We start from the raw sequence: 15,987 nt of genomic DNA on the forward strand, positions 1-15,987 counted from the left end.
TAAAATCTTTGATCCCATGATCTATCATGATTGACATATTTGACTAGACTTGCACTGGTTCACAATTCAGTACATCTTAATACCTACCATCAAAACAAAAACAGGTTTTTCTGTATTCAGTAATACAGCCGTTTTCTTGATGACACAGTACGTCTTATGTTTAACTGATTACAATGAGAAGTATCCAATCTGGGCATTCAATGTAAAAGTGCAATGTTTCAGTGCACTAAAACAAATCCCACTGTGCAACTTTATCAAACTGATCAGTATGTTTGAAGAAGATTCTTACGGTGCTGTTATAACAAAGACATAAAACAGTTGACTGAAACTTGAAACAAATTCATTAATCATGCATCCAAAAAGAATGCACTGAGGAAATTCAATCACTTTACACCCCAACCTTTCAGTCCTACCTGGATGAACTACATATTTGTAATTAAGCATTTTGATCTTTCCTTGACTAGTCTATAACCAGCCCATATATATTCCAAAAGTTTACTAAAGCATAGTTCCCTAAATTAATAATAATGACATAACTACAATCTTTTGATTATGACTCCTACAAATGCAGTGCTTGGAGTCAAGTGCACAGGTACGTAGAATTATATTGAATTTTTAATTTTTTTTTCCCCCCACGGATGTGTGTCACTTGCCCTTGAGAAAGTAGTGACAAGCTGTTTCTCGAATCATTGTAGTTCAGGTAGTATAGGTACATCCACAGTGCTGTTAGGAAGAGAGTTCCAGGACTTTGGCCAAGCAATAGTGAAGGCATGGCAATATCCAGGTCACGATGTTGTGTACCTTGAAAAGAAACTTTCCGGTAGTGATATTCATAAACATCTCTTGGTGTTGTCCTTGTTCATAGTACGGCTATGAGGTTGAAGGAACTTTACTACTGCAATGCATCTTGTTAATGGAACACAGCGGTAGTGAAGATAGTTGATGCTTTTTTAAGGTGGTTGATGGAATGTCAGTCAAGCAGGCTGTTTTGTTCTAGATGTTGTTGAGCTGCATCCATCCAGGTAAGTTCAGAGTATTTTATCATTCTCCTGAGCTTTAGTTCATGTTACCTGCCTCAGAATGCCAAGCCTCTGAACCACAGATTTTAAATGGCTAATCCAGTTCAGTTTCTGTTCAATGGTAACCCTCATGATGTTAAAAGTGGGGAATTCAGCAATACCAAGGAGCGAGGTGGTTAGACTCTCTTTCATGTAGTGCCAACAATTCTGTTATCCTCCTCTGAGTTTGAGAAGCCAAAATATACAATTTGCAAAGATAGAATATTGCCAATCTGATCTTTCCCATGTCACTTTAGACAAAAGCAATACGGCTCAAGTAGCCCCTCGCCATTACTCCAATGTGGCTGCGAGATATCAGGGATAAGAAATAGTTGTGTAGAATTATCAAATGTAGATCACCAGCTCATCTGCTGATTTGACTTTACCTGACTGCCATGAAATTCATTGAGGATACCATGTTTACCTCTGTGCTGTTGATGATCTTTAAATCACCAAAGAACCAACCATCACAAAGTGAGGGAATAAAATGTCTGGGAAAAGAGATAAGCCACCTTGGGTCTCTGGTACTGCACATATGTTCCCAGTTTACTGTTGATTAATATTTCACACCCTTGACATGACGTAGAGTGATCGCATTCTGTTAGCTAATGCCAAGTCCAAGCCCTGGAGGGGATCCAGTCCCTGCAGTTTACTGTTGCGTCCGTAAATCAGCTGTTTGAAAGAATCTTGATCGAGAAGTGCATTCATGTTTTTCAAGAAATAGCTCTCAGTATAGGAAAGCAATTCGATGGCATTGTGTATCTGAAGATAACAAAATATCCAGTCATTATACTGTGCGGTAAATCAATGTTGCAACTTCTTTTGAATGATACTTACACATCTTAAAAATGAACAGCTCATCAGCAATTTCTAATAAGCTGATAGAGACTTCACCTTGAGAGTTGGTGAATAAAGTTTTAATTACTGTACATTGCTGAATACACGTACTTAGTTTTCAGGGGAGTCAAAGAAAAAAACTCATTTATATCTCAGAATCATAGAAGTCTTTTGGCAAAGGAGGTGGCCAGTTGAACCATTGTGCCTACATTAGCTCTTTAAATGGCACATCATTACCTAAGTGTTAATATGCTTTTTCTCTTATAACCTTGTATGTTATTTTTATCCAAATAATCATCTAATGTCCACCTGAACGCCTCAATTAAACCAGGCAAGGCAAGTGGGGAGTATTCTATCACACTCCTGACTTGTGCTCTGTAGCTGGTAGACAGGCTTTGGGAAGAGTTGAGTTGCTCTGACCTCATGTGGTAGCTACAGTATTTATGTGGCTAATCCACTTGAGTTGCTTGTCAAGTATAACCCTCAGGATGTTGGTAGTAAGTATTTCAGCCATTGAATGCCAAGCGGCAATGGCTGGGTTCTCTGGAGGTTCTGTGGAATAAATGTAAAGAAATATTGATCATAGCAGGAGAAGGCCATTTGGCCCTTCAGTCTTGCTGTGCCATTGAATAAGTCATGGTCTCTAAACTGTGCACAGTAAGAGCCCAGCCAATTAATCAAATGATTACTTTTTCTTGTGCTATTGTTTGTGAGATAAATATCATCAGCCTGCTCATTTTCAAAGGTTAGCAACTGTATGGCAAGTTAAACTGTTGCCCAACTTCTGATCAAAACATTACCCTTTCATGATCTTTACATAGTGCCATCTAGTTTATCTTTCAACACTCTCTGCTGCTTCAGCTGGAAGGATACAGCTGTTCTCCCTTATTGACAGCCATTCAATTCCTAAACAGCAAAAAACCATTCACAGCTTCCAACTGAAGCAGCAGTGTCACAAAGATAGCTGGTTGAGAAAAGGAAAATGTTGGATCTTAAATTCATCTTTCACACTGAAGTTTTCATGGAAGTCAATCAATTTTAGATTGCCAATTTTTTTTAGAAAATTGAAGTAAATCTGTTGCTTGGTGAGAATACCAGTGGTTCTTAGAAATTGCAATAGATGTTAGATGAGCAGTTTCACTCAGGGCAGCAGTTGAGGCTTTACAGATTTCCCCATTATTCCAAAATTAAAAGCAGCAATATCAATCAACTTTCTCCCTTTGTTATTCTCAATTAATTTTTGTTAAAATTTTGATTTGTGCAGTTCTATCTGAAAGCAGGATTTCATGGGAAACCCACTTGATTTAAATAATAAGCTGTCACTGATATTTGAACAAAATACACTAGTCAACTTGATCTGTAGCCCAGGCAAGGTTTCTATACCAGAAAATTGATGTGAAAGAGACCAAATTTACCTTTGCGTAACAATAAATGATGACTGCATTCTCTAGGTTCATTATTTGGGTACAGATGATCTCACAATGTCTCTGCAATGATTCCAGCTCAAAGAGGCTTGCTGCAGACAGCAGCTAAATAAATGAAAGAGAAAGACAATCAAATTAAACATGAATCTCTAGTTTTTCTTCTAATTTTCTAATAAAATCATAATTCTCTTAACCAGCCATTACACCTTCCTTTATCAGCAGTTGGATCATCCATGAGACATGAGAAGCTCAATATTAAGACATTACTGTGACTCCTGCAAAATATCATCTTCCGTATTCTTACAAGTTTATTGAAGTGAACCTCTGTTTAATTTTACTATATATAGTAAGGTTTTCCCCCCCAATAATCTTCCCTCTTGATCACTTTTATATGCATATATGATGTGGAGAAAATGAACAGACTTATGCTGGTAGATGCAGACATTCAGAAGGAATGGATCACATTCCTTTATATCAGAAGTATTTGAAATTCACTTAACATCACAATAGCTCAGTCAAGATTCCAACTCTTCCTGTAGAACAATTGGTAGGAACTGTTATACAAAAAATCTGCGTCCTTGTTTGAAAAAGGACTTATCTTATGAGGGAAGGTTGAAAAGGTTATGCTTTTTATTCTTTCGAGTTCAGAAGAATGTTGGATCAAATGTTTAGTAACTAAATGGCATCGAGGTTGGTAGAAAAAGAATCACAACAGTACAGATACTGAAAATCTCCAAAGAGTCATATCAGATTTGAAACTTAACTCTGTTTCTCTTCCCACAGACACTACCAGGCCTGCTGAGTTTCTACAGTGCCTATTCATCTAGCTAAAGTCAAAACAATTAGTACCCTTTCTGCAAACTTAAAGTCTCCAAAATTTATATACTATTCTTTATATATTAAAGAAGTGGGTAGATATTTGGCAAATGGAGGATAACGTGAGAAAATTTCATTTCAGTTTTCGATGTTGTAATGGTATATTTCTAATCTTAACATTCATATTAATGTGTTCATGTTGATGAGGCGCCAACACAACACTTGGTTGCCAATTACACAGAATTTGTTGATCTGGTGACTTCAACTCAAAGGTAAATATGAACTGCCTCCTGGGTTTGATTCCTTAGGAATTATTTTTTCCTACCGATAACATTCATTTCCGTTTCAAACCTTAATCCAAGACCTCGAAGCTGAGGAGCTAAATTTCTTCCGGGTTTCTGTACAGAGAAAGGGCCGCCAACAATGCGGCTTGCACACCTAACTTAGAAAATTCAGCCCAGAAGGGACATAAATGTACTCTCATAAATTCACAATTGGATTACATATTTTCTGCTTTAAAACGTGATGGATGAAATATCTTGCAGAAGAATACACATGATAGTTTGTTATTTTCAATGCACAGATTTTTGTTGTGATATCGATCCATCAATGCTGACTGCTATCCTATTGTCTTGACCAAAGCGTGCATCATGAATCTTGGCAGACAATTTGATTATGGGGCATATCACATATAAACCTGAACAACATCCACATTCACTCTGGATAGTGACAAAAAGTAGGAATTCTGATGAACGTTTAGCCCAGAGCTTTATGAAACTTTGTAGTGCTGACTCATGTAGGATACAAAGAAACTGTTGGGAAATTAAATCTAGTGCTTTTTATTTGATATTGATTCGACATCAAACATGAGTAATGTTTTACTTCTCAAGCTAGAAACAGGAGTTGGCTAGTTATTTGACTCTTTGAACAGGAACAAAAAAATATTTTTAAGTGCACAAATGATAGATCTTTAAGAAATTACTTAAATTTGTGACGGATTATTTTCAGATCTGTGATAACATCCACCCGCCTAGCACCTCAGTCCATTTGCCATGAGCATAATAATCAGACTGAATGATTCTACAGTCTATGTGACCGGCCTCTATCGCTTCACTGTTAAGCTCACAATATAGTGTCTATATCCCATTGCATACTAAATCCTGTTTAGCCATCACCGCTGGCGCCTCTGATCTAAACTTGGGTGACTCAATGCAAGGTTCTCACCTTTGCATTTACAGTTATTATGGCATCTCTCTCATCTTCAGACTTGGCTGAACCTATTCTCTCACTGACTTTTTGTGCATAACTCCCTCGGCTGTAATCAGTAACTGTATCTTAAGCTACCTATACCCCTGATCATTCTGCTCGTAATAGTTTGTGGCTAATGGGCTGAAGTGCTGAGGATGGATCCTCTGACTGTATTCCTCACTACTATAAGATTGTTAAACAAATTTCTATGATTAAGCTTTTTGGTACACTCCTAATCATTGCTTTGATTGTGCCTCTGTGAATGCATTAGAACTTTTTCTCTGATCAATACTTTATATATTCTGGTGCCACTGATAGTGAGGGTACTTACCTCCAGTACGTCAGTAATGGATATATTTATCGACTCCGTATCACCATAATACAAGTACTGCATCATCATCTAGAAGGGAAGAGGCAACTTGGGTCAACACAGCATCAACTAGGAATAACTATTGATTTTACTAGCGCTTTTAAAAAATAATATACAAGAGACCAAGGCTTTATCAACACTTAATACGAAATGCAGACAAATCCAAATATATCCTGTTAGTAATTCACATCATAATCATAGACACTGTGTGCAGTTGACTGAAAAACAGAAATTTGTGAGTAAGTGTTGCTCATTAGTTGATGTCAAAGGCAAAACTTGACATCGTGATAGGACTCAAGACATCGCTTTAGCCAGTTCATACAAGAAAGTACTGAATGTATTCTGCACAAGATCCTTGGTTTGATGTTGCACGTTATCATACAGGGTCAGGGAATGATATGAAATTTTTTTGTCTTGTCTCTGCTTTGCTCACAAGTGAAGGAAGCAACACTTCAGCAATGGGCCACATTGTTGTTGTTTGCCTCATAGTGACCAATCACACAGCAAATACAGAAACCCGAATGTGGAGATTCAAACAGCTTCGGAGGGGAACACGCTGAGCAATGACAGCAGTGAAATACAAGGAATAAATGGTGTTCAAAACCATAATTCAGGAAGGGCAAATATGAAATAGAAGAATTCATTTTCAGCTAGTATAAATATGACAGGTTCAGCTCTAACCAACATATTTTAAAGATGAATCAGAATAGTTGAGCAAGGCAGACTGTTACATGGACATCCACTTATCCCTAAAATGGTGTTTAACAAACATTTCCTCACTTTGACCCTATTTTAATGGTTTTAAATTGATGTTGATCCAAGGACACAGATGGTTGGGGGTGCAGGCAGGGAGTACAACCAGACAAGAACTCCACTGCCATCACCATGCTTTCATAGCTTATCACCTCCTCCTCGCTTACTGCTTTTATCTCTCTTGTACACCCATTGCTTACCATCCTACTTGTCATTTCCCTCCCTTTCCTCAACTATTGCACTCAACTTGTCACTTCCCTCTCTCTAAACCCACACACAAGTCAAGTGTCAGGAGAAGGCCCTGAACTCTGAAATAGGTCAGAAGAAAACCAAAGGTTCCAAGGATGGTCTATAAAATTGCTGGATTAAACTTGAAGCAGCAAAATGGAGCCTAGCTCCAGCATATCTCACAACAAACTGGCACATACTTTTGTGCAGCGCTTTCCGGTTGTTATTCTATCAAAGTGCCCATTGCAAGAGTTTGGTTATGGCCTAGATACATCACCACATTGGTCTTTGCTGGCTCAGAGGAAGAGGACTTGTAACCCTAATTACAGCGTCACCACCCTTTGTTTGGGAATCTCTCCTCTAAAATGTCCTTGGTACCAGGACTGTCTGCTAGTGTAAGGGAAAACTCTGCTTGCCATTCTATTTTAAGAATACAAGTAGTCATTTAGTGGTACAAAACTAGAGAAGATACATTGAAGCTTGAAATCTTGCACTCATGAGGACATGTTGCAAGAATATCAATTCAAGGGAAAATCAACATTCATACTGCATGACAGCAGCGTGCTGAGCGGTTGGCAAGTGGAGCCTGATTGGTAGAGGTGTTGCCATAGTAGAAACTGCACCCCTTAATGCTGATTAAAAGTTTAACACTTGGCTGTTAATTTGTTAAACTGGGCACGTTGACTCTGATTGGTCAGGCCATGATCATCCCAAACCACCCTCTGACCCTGAACTCTGCCTTAGCCTCCTTTATGCTTTTGTTTACTCTGGTGATCCATCCCTTGAGACTTTCCAACATACTCCCTAACTCTGGTTCTGCTATAATTTCAATTACACTTTCCTCCCTTCACCACTCTCACTCCCAATTCAGCCCTCAGGATTCCCTGCCTGGGCAACCCAATTCCATTCATTATGCCCTTCATCTGCTTTTCAATACCTTCTTCACCTGACCAGACTTCAGCAGCACCTTACCAAAGCGGTTAGCCCCTCGCTGCACCCAAAAGCTGGACCCGTAATGTTAACTCTGATCTTTTTCCCCACAGATGCTGCTGGACCTGCTGAGCTTTTCCAGCAACTTCTGTTTTTGTTCCTGATTTACAGCATCCACAGTTCTTTTGGTTTTTATTCTCTTTCCATTCACTACCTTATGCCATAGAGTTGCTTACTTCACACAAACAGAACAAAGCAGACTGATGCATGACACCTTTAAGAGATTGGACACAAGATTCTGGTGTATCGTTAACCTTATTGTGAGAGTAGCACTTTATTAATAATTGTTTCATGACATGCAAATGTACGAGGAACGCACCAGAGACCAGTGTGAGGCTTAACATGATGTCGTCACACCATCGCTGCATCTCAACCTGTTAGCATAATCGGAGTTTTGCATCCTAGCAAAGTATGTCAGATTGCCATATTGCCCACTCTTGTAGGTTCTTTTTAAGTACCCCTCCACCATGCTGTAAAGTTCAGAAACTGATTTGTACCTGGAAGATGTGATACTTAATCTCGCTGATCTCTATACACTTGCATGGCTCATTCTCTGGAGATGTCTTATTAGCCAGCAGCATCTTAAATCTAAGGGGAGAGTGTTGAGATGGGATAAGATTCTGGTTAAACAATTTCATACAAATCAAATTCTATTTATTACTTTCCATCATGAAAATCCCTTCCTTAGTCTCATCATGTTACATTTCATTTATCCATGGTGAATGCCAGCAACTGATCAGTGGGAAGTGGTTCAACGTTCCTACTATTCATCACTAGAGCTGCATGTAGCTTGTTCAATACTGAGAATTCATAGTATGGAAAATCACTAATCGTGTTCCATGTCACTAGATACACTGACACAAAACCTTCAAAACGCCACAAATAATGGTGTTTCTTACCATTATGCTATTTTAATTTGTAAACTAATTCAGTAAAATCAATGCTAGGATGTGAGCATTGCTGGCTGGGCCAGCATTTATTGCCTACCTTTGGTTGCCCTTGGTAATGAGCTGCCTTCTTGAAGCACTGCAATCCCTGTGCTATAGGTACACCCACAGTGCTTTTAGGAAATGAGTTCTAGGATTTTGAACTAGCCATCATGACAAATCAGTGTCAATACAGATCCAAGTCGGGACCGTGTCTGGCTTGGAAGGGAGCTTGCAGATGGTGGTGTTCCCATGTATCTGCTGCCCTTGTCCTTCTAGAAGGTGGTGGCCAATGGTTAGCAAAGTGCAATCACAGGTACCAAGAGTCAGGATGTGAGAAATTACACTCTGTAGCTAATTCAGATTTCTTAATTTAGTTGACAATATATAAGGATAGGTACATGAATAGGAATGGTTTGGAGGGATATGGACTAGGAGCAAATAGGTGGGACTAGTTTAGTTTGGGTCCAATTTCCATGCTGTATGATTCTAAGATGCAATTATTTCACAGAGCTATAACCTGTTAAAGGTCATAACACATTACTGCATTCATCAACTGTCTCTAAAGACCATTGTGATATGCACACACCACCTTGATTGAATGGTTTTGCTAGCAGTGTAACATACTCTAAGTCTACATACAATGCTCTGTTATAGGAAATAAAATTGATTTTAAAATCTCCACTCTTCAAAGTGCAAATATTGTGTACAGGTCCATATGTAAAGATTATCATGCAAAGTGGATAATACTTCCCTTTAACCTTCTATTAGCCAGTGCCAAGTGTACAGGTTGTATTTTTAATGAAGATGCCCATTTTGAACACATTAGAATTTCTCAACTTGCAATGGGTTCATTATGACATCATTACCAATGAATACATGGTAAATGCATCAATAATTTAAACAGAAACACTGTGGAGTAAAACTGGACACAGCCAGATGACCTACGGAATCTGTACTGGAATGTGTAAACTCATCACCAGGTTTTAGATCACTTGAAGATGCTACAGCCAAGGGTTAACTACATGTTGGGTTTTGTCAGGCAGCTAATGCACAATGTAAATGGAAGCTTCGGGTCACTGGCAATGACCCTGTCTGACAGGGAGGGGTTTAATCAGGGATTGTGGGGAGAGGTGGTAGCCTCTGCAGCTGGGTGCAGCACTCTTCTTGACTATTAGGTCCGAAGAAACATGATTACACTGAAAGCAGTAGGCAATGTGCCAGTTGTGATCTGAGCAGACCAATTTGAAGAAGGGATATTGAACAGGTGTCTGATCACTTAGCTGCAAGTGTCAGGAGCAAGAATACAGGACATCTTGACTTCAGCTTTTGCCAAGATGGTGAATGATACACTTCATGTCACATGTTCACTGTGAGGTGCAGTTTTTATGACAACAGATGCTTGGATTTCTATTTTAATGAATAAGTAAACTAGCTGTGATTTCAAACAGATACATGGAATGTGGTACAACTTTCTTGTACCTAGAGTTATTGCAATCATTAATTACCCAGAGGGCTCAGGCTAGAAATAAAGTATCACAGTATGGGGTAGGGATTCTGCAGTGCAGTTCCCACGTGCCGAACAGGAGGTTTTGGTATTTTCACACGTTCTAGCTAATCCGCAAATTCATCTGCTTTGCAGAGAGGGCATTAAGTGTAGACCACATTCCCTCAGGAGGGGAGGGAAGGGAAGTACTGGGAAGAGGAGGAATAATTGGTATGGGTATCTTTATTCGCAACTGTCCTCTTATTGACAGACCTGTGGTTGAGGTACAATGGCTGTTGTGCGCCAGCACAGTCAAAATAGCCATAAATTAAAAATAAAAGCATAATTCTGTGGATCGTGGAGATCTGGTATAAAAATCGAAAGTGCTGGAGGAACTCAACAGGTCTGGGCAGCATCGTTCTGAAGTCATCACTGGACTTGAAACATTAAGTTTGTTTCTGTTGCCAGATGCTGGCAGAGCTGCTGAGTTTCTCCAGCACTTTCTGAACAAATGAAAAAGAATCATTCATGGTGCATTATATTACCTGTTGGAGGCAGTAATTAGAAGAACTTTATGTGCATAAAAAGGCTTTCCTTCCACTAAGAAAGTTAAATCCGACATTTCTTTATTATTCAGAATGTGAGGGTCTGAAAGAGACAAAAATAATTCATATTCAGATGGACAGTTAATGAAAAGGGAATTTCCACATATTCTGGTGCTGGTGATGCAGGGAGGGAGTCAGGACAAGAGAATGGAAAAATAGACTGAATATTGATTATGATCTTCGACTAGTTGACAAGGATGTGGCTTTTGAGGAACATTCCTTTGATGAGTGAAGGGAAAGATGGATGCTTGTTGGATGCTAGTTAATTACGACTGCTTTAAACTCTGTCTAATAGGTTTTGCTCGATGGGAACAATCTGATTAAGGAGACATTTTCATTTCCCTGAGGGTGCAGCCATAAATAATTTCTGTGGTTAGACTATTCAATTGCTTTGATGATACACTGCAGAAACGTCATTTAAAGAAATAATGCTAGATCCCAGTTGTGTAATTGAATCATCCAGACCAGAGGACCTTTTATTTCATTCCTGTGATGTAAACATTGCTGACAAGGCCAGCATTTAATACCCACCCCCGGTTACCTGAAGGTGTTTATATCTGCCTTCTTGAACTGCTGCAATCTATGTGGGCAAAGGCACACCCAGTAACACTGAAGTAATGGCAATATGATTCCAAGTCAGGATGGTGTGTGATTTAGAACATAGAACAGCACAGTACAGGAACAGGTCCTTCGGCCCACAATGTTGTGTCGAACATTACGCCAAATTAAACTAATCCCTTCTGCTTGCCCTTGGTCCATATCCCTCCATTTCCTGCATATTCATGAGCTTATCTAAAAGTCCCTTAAACACCACCATTGTAGCTGCCTCCAACACTACCCCTGGAACCACGTTCCAGACTCCTACCACTATCTTGTATAAAAAAACTTGCCCCTCACATCGCCTCTGAACATGTCCCCCCTCTCACCTTAAATGCATGCCCCCTAGTATTAGCCATTTCAACTCTGGGAAAAATGAATGTCTATCTATGCAAACCATAATTTTATAGCCTTCTAATGGAGACTCCCCGCATCCTCTGCTGCTCAAAAGAGAACAACCCCAGTTTTTCTAGCCTTTCCTTATGGCTCATACCTTCTCATCCAGGCAGCATCCTGGTAAACCTCTTCTGCACCCTCTCCAAAGCCTCCACATCCTTCCTGAATGTGGTGATCAGAATTGAATGCAATACTCATAAGTGTGGCCTAACCAAAATCTTATAAAGCCACGACATGACATCCTGACTCTTGTACTCAATTCCCTGACCAATAAAGGCCACCATGCCTTATCCCTTCTTTACCACCCTATCTACTTGCATGGCCATTTACAGGGAGCTATGGATTTGAATCCCAAGATCCCTCTGTATATCAATGCTGTTCAGGGTCCTGCCATTAACTGTATACTTTTCCTTAATATTTGATCTCCCAAAGTGCAGCACTCACACTTAGCAGGATTAAACTCCATCTGCCATTTCTCCACCTGTATCTACAACAGATCTATATCCTTTGACAACCCTCACTATACACAACTCCACCGATCTTTGTGTCATCTGCAAACTTACTAACCCATCCATCTACATTTTCATCCAAGTCATTTATATATATCACAAACAGCAGAGGTCCCAGAATGGATCCCTGCGGAATACCAATAGACACAGACCTCCAGCCTGAAAAACATCCTGCAACCACTATCCTTTGCCTCCTATGAGCAAGCCAATTCTGAATCCAAGTGGCCAAGTCACTGTGGATCCCATGCATCTTAACTGTCTGGATGAGCCGACCATGAGGGGCCTTGTCAAAAGCCTTACGAAAATCCCTATAGATAGCATCCACTGTTAAACCCTCATCGATCACCTTTGAATTTTTTGAGGAGGTGACAATCAAGTTAATAAGACATGACCTACCCTGCACAAAGCCATGGTGACTGTCTCTAATTAGGCCGCACATTACCAAATGCACGGAAATCCTATCCCTAAGAATTCTCTTCAGTAGCCTCCCAACCACCGATGTGAGACTCACCAGTCTATAATTTCCTTGATTATCCCTATTTTCCTTCTTGAACAGAGGAACACCATTAGCTACTTGCCAGTCCTCCGAGACCTCTCCAGTTGCTAGTGAGGATACAAAGATATTGGTCAAGATCCCAGCAATCTCCTCTCTCAATAACCTGGGGTCGATAACATTGGGCCCTGGGGACTTATCCACCTTAATGCTCTTCAAAAATCTTGGAGGCAAGCTTCCACACAGTGGTGTTGCCATTCATCCGCTGTGTTTTTCCTAGGTGTTTAGAGTCTGTGGATTTCAAACAGACTGTTGAAGTAGCCTTACTGAGTTGCTGCAGTGCATCTTGTATATGGCAGGTACTGGTGTATGCAGGGTGTGGGGGTTTGTGGATGTTTTGTTGGAGATGCACTGTTCCAGCTAAGTGGAGAATAAACAACCATACTTCTGACGTATGCCTTGTAGATGGTGAACAGGCTTTGGCTGAGCCAGGAGGTGCAGAATTCCCAGCCTCTGACCAGTATGTATATGGCTGGTCAGAACATAACACGCCTAGAAGGAGCAGAAGTATGGCTTCTCAAGCCTGCTTCAACTCTATCTCCTGCCTGCTTTCAATATCTGTTGATTGCTCCCAATATCTGTTCATTTGCAGTGACAGAACATCGGCAACCCTGTGGAGTAGAGAATTTCAAAACATCTCAAATGTTTGAGTGGAAACATTTCACCTCATCTCAGATGTAAATGATCAGCTTCACTTCCCCCTTGTTTTAGATTCCCTGGTTATGAAGGTTACAGATCATTAGAACTTTGTCAGTTGTAGTTCAATTATAGCAGCCCTGACTGAGGGTTCATTCAGTTTCTTGATCATGGTAACCCACCTGGACATTAACAGTGAGGGATTCAGTGATGATAATGCTACTGAATATCAATAGGCGATGGTTAGACTCTCTCTTGTTGGAGATGGTCATTGCCTGGCACTTGCGTGACAAGTGTTACTTGCCATTTATCAGCCCAAACCTGAACATTGTCCAGGTTTTGCTACACATAGGTATGGACAGCTGAAGATGTGTGGGCCAAGGACACTACTCAAGAAATTCCTGCAGTGATATTCTGGGACTGAGATGATTGACCTCCAGAAAATTCAGTCATCTCTTTTGCACTAGATTTGACTCCAATCAGCGGAGAGTTTTCTTGTCTCTCTTGGTCTCTCTCTCCTCCAAACACCTCCCGCACACCCTCCCATCCCACCACCACCAATTTATTTCAGATTTTCTATGGCTTCTTGCTGCCACATCAGGTCAAATGCTGCCTTAATGTGAAGGCCGGTCACTGTTACCTCTGGAGTTCAGGTCTTTTGTCCATGTTTGGAACTAGGCTAAATGAAGTTAGGAGACAAGTGACCCAGATGGAATGTAAGCTGAGTATCCCTGAATGTGTCAAGTCATGCCTGAGTAAGTGCTGCTCGATAACACTGTTACCTGCACTTTCCAGTGCTCTGCCAGTGATGGAAAGTAGATTGATGGATCAGTAATTGATCAGGTTGGATTTGTCCTGCTTTTTGTTGTTGGGACATAGCCAGGAAATTTTCCACATTCTGGGTAGATATCAGTGTCAGAGCTTTCCTGGAACAACTTGGCTAGGGCTCGCAGGTAGTTCTGGAGCACAAGCTTCAGCACTATTGCCGGAACATTGTCAGGACACGTGACCTTTGCTGTTGCAGACTCAAACACCAGTTTGACCTTATGCCAGTAGCAGCCAGGGTACTACGCTGCACCACCGCTGTCTATGTAGCCATCAGTCATACACAGAATGATTATCTAATGACTGTTATTTGAAAGTGGACATCATGGACATATGTATGCATCTCATCTCTAATACCTGCTGTGATTATCCAGCCTTCCTATAATCCTGGGTGGCAAATGGGTGGAAAACTGGTCAATTGCTGTGTTCTTACTGCAGTTTCCCTCATTTTGATTTTAATGGCTCATACATAAAGAATAACTGAGAGACTGGAACCTGACTGCACATTGACACAAATCCACGTATCTAAGAGAGGATGGAGAGATTAGAAAGCCTCATTGGCACACTGTCCATACAACATTCAGGAATATGGTTTACTCACCTAATCGAGCAGGTGGCATTCTCTTCAACTCAGGGATACTAGGAATAGGAGCATTACCATAGCAATATATGAAGATAGAAGCTAATTGCTGATTGAGTGCATCATTCTGCAGAAAGAGGGGAAAAAGAACAATATGCAAAAAAAAGTTAGTCTTGGGAATAGAGGCAATCTGTCAAATAGTATAAAGTCATGAACAATACTCAAACAAGAAATCAGATTGTAAAACATACCCTCTGTCAAGATAAACACTAGTTTTCCTTCAATGTTGTTTTATAATGTGGATGTATTTAATAATGTTATGGGGGAAAGCGTAGGTCATGGACATCCTTCATGACATCCCTAACCAGTCGTATCATATTACAAATATCACAATACAATGGAAAGCACTCTACCTTGCTAACCCTAAGAATGTCAAACATAAGTGGAAGCCCCTCATAGATCAGCTCCTCATTGTAATCCTCCTGTCTGATGGTAGTGAATTCCCGTAACAGGTACTGCATTACGGGACATCTGCACTGATTGTATGAGGTCCTCAGAGATTCAATCCAGACATGTAGTTTCCAGGGTACACCTGCAGGAGGAAACAGAATGAGAATTGAAGCTGCATTTGCTTTTTACTGCACGCAGGCTATATTTTAACCCTTGGAATAATTACTGTGACAGTGCTCCTACATCCAAATACGTAACAGAAACAAGGTAGGGCAGTAGCATATTGTTAATGTCATTAGACTAGCCATCCAGAATCCCAGGCTAATGTTCTAGGAATGTGGGTTCTTGTTATTCCATAGCAAGTGGTGAAAATTCAATTCAATTTGCAATAAAGAGCTAGCCTAATGGTGACCATGTAACCACTATTGATTGTTGTTAAAAAAAAAAATCACCTGGTTCACAAATGTCCTTCAAGGATGGAAATCGGCCATCCTTACCTGGTCTGGCCTACATGTGACTTCAGGCCCATAGTGGTTGAGTCAGTTGCCCTCTGGACAATTCAGGATGGCCAGTAAGTGGTGGCCTAAACAGTGATGCCCACATGGTATGAACACATAATAACATGGGAACAGGAAAGCATATTGATTTAAAAGATTCAGTGCAGAGACTTGAGTAGATAATCTAATGTGGAGAAACTAAG

The 15,987-nt window shown here is 40.3% G+C and overlaps 1 protein-coding gene across 1 annotated transcript in view; it reads right to left on the reverse strand.

The window, feature by feature from the left end:
• Positions 1-1,359: 1,359 nt before the first annotated feature.
• Positions 1,360-15,987, reverse strand: part of abtb2b (ankyrin repeat and BTB (POZ) domain containing 2b) — a 193,470-nt gene continuing 178,842 nt past the window's right edge. The window contains exons 12-18 of the mRNA XM_048607357.1: positions 15,251-15,429; positions 14,859-14,964; positions 10,682-10,784; positions 8,222-8,312; positions 5,715-5,783; positions 3,311-3,424; positions 1,360-1,820 (exon numbers count right to left, since the gene is read on the reverse strand). Coding sequence (XP_048463314.1) covers positions 1,623-1,820; positions 3,311-3,424; positions 5,715-5,783; positions 8,222-8,312; positions 10,682-10,784; positions 14,859-14,964; positions 15,251-15,429 — 860 coding nt within the window. The 3' untranslated portion in view covers positions 1,360-1,622. The remainder of the gene's footprint in view (positions 1,821-3,310; positions 3,425-5,714; positions 5,784-8,221; positions 8,313-10,681; positions 10,785-14,858; positions 14,965-15,250; positions 15,430-15,987) is intronic.

Source organism: Rhincodon typus, chromosome 17, assembly GCF_021869965.1.
Source record: "Rhincodon typus isolate 14 chromosome 17, sRhiTyp1.1, whole genome shotgun sequence".
Lineage (NCBI taxonomy): Eukaryota > Metazoa > Chordata > Chondrichthyes > Orectolobiformes > Rhincodontidae > Rhincodon > Rhincodon typus.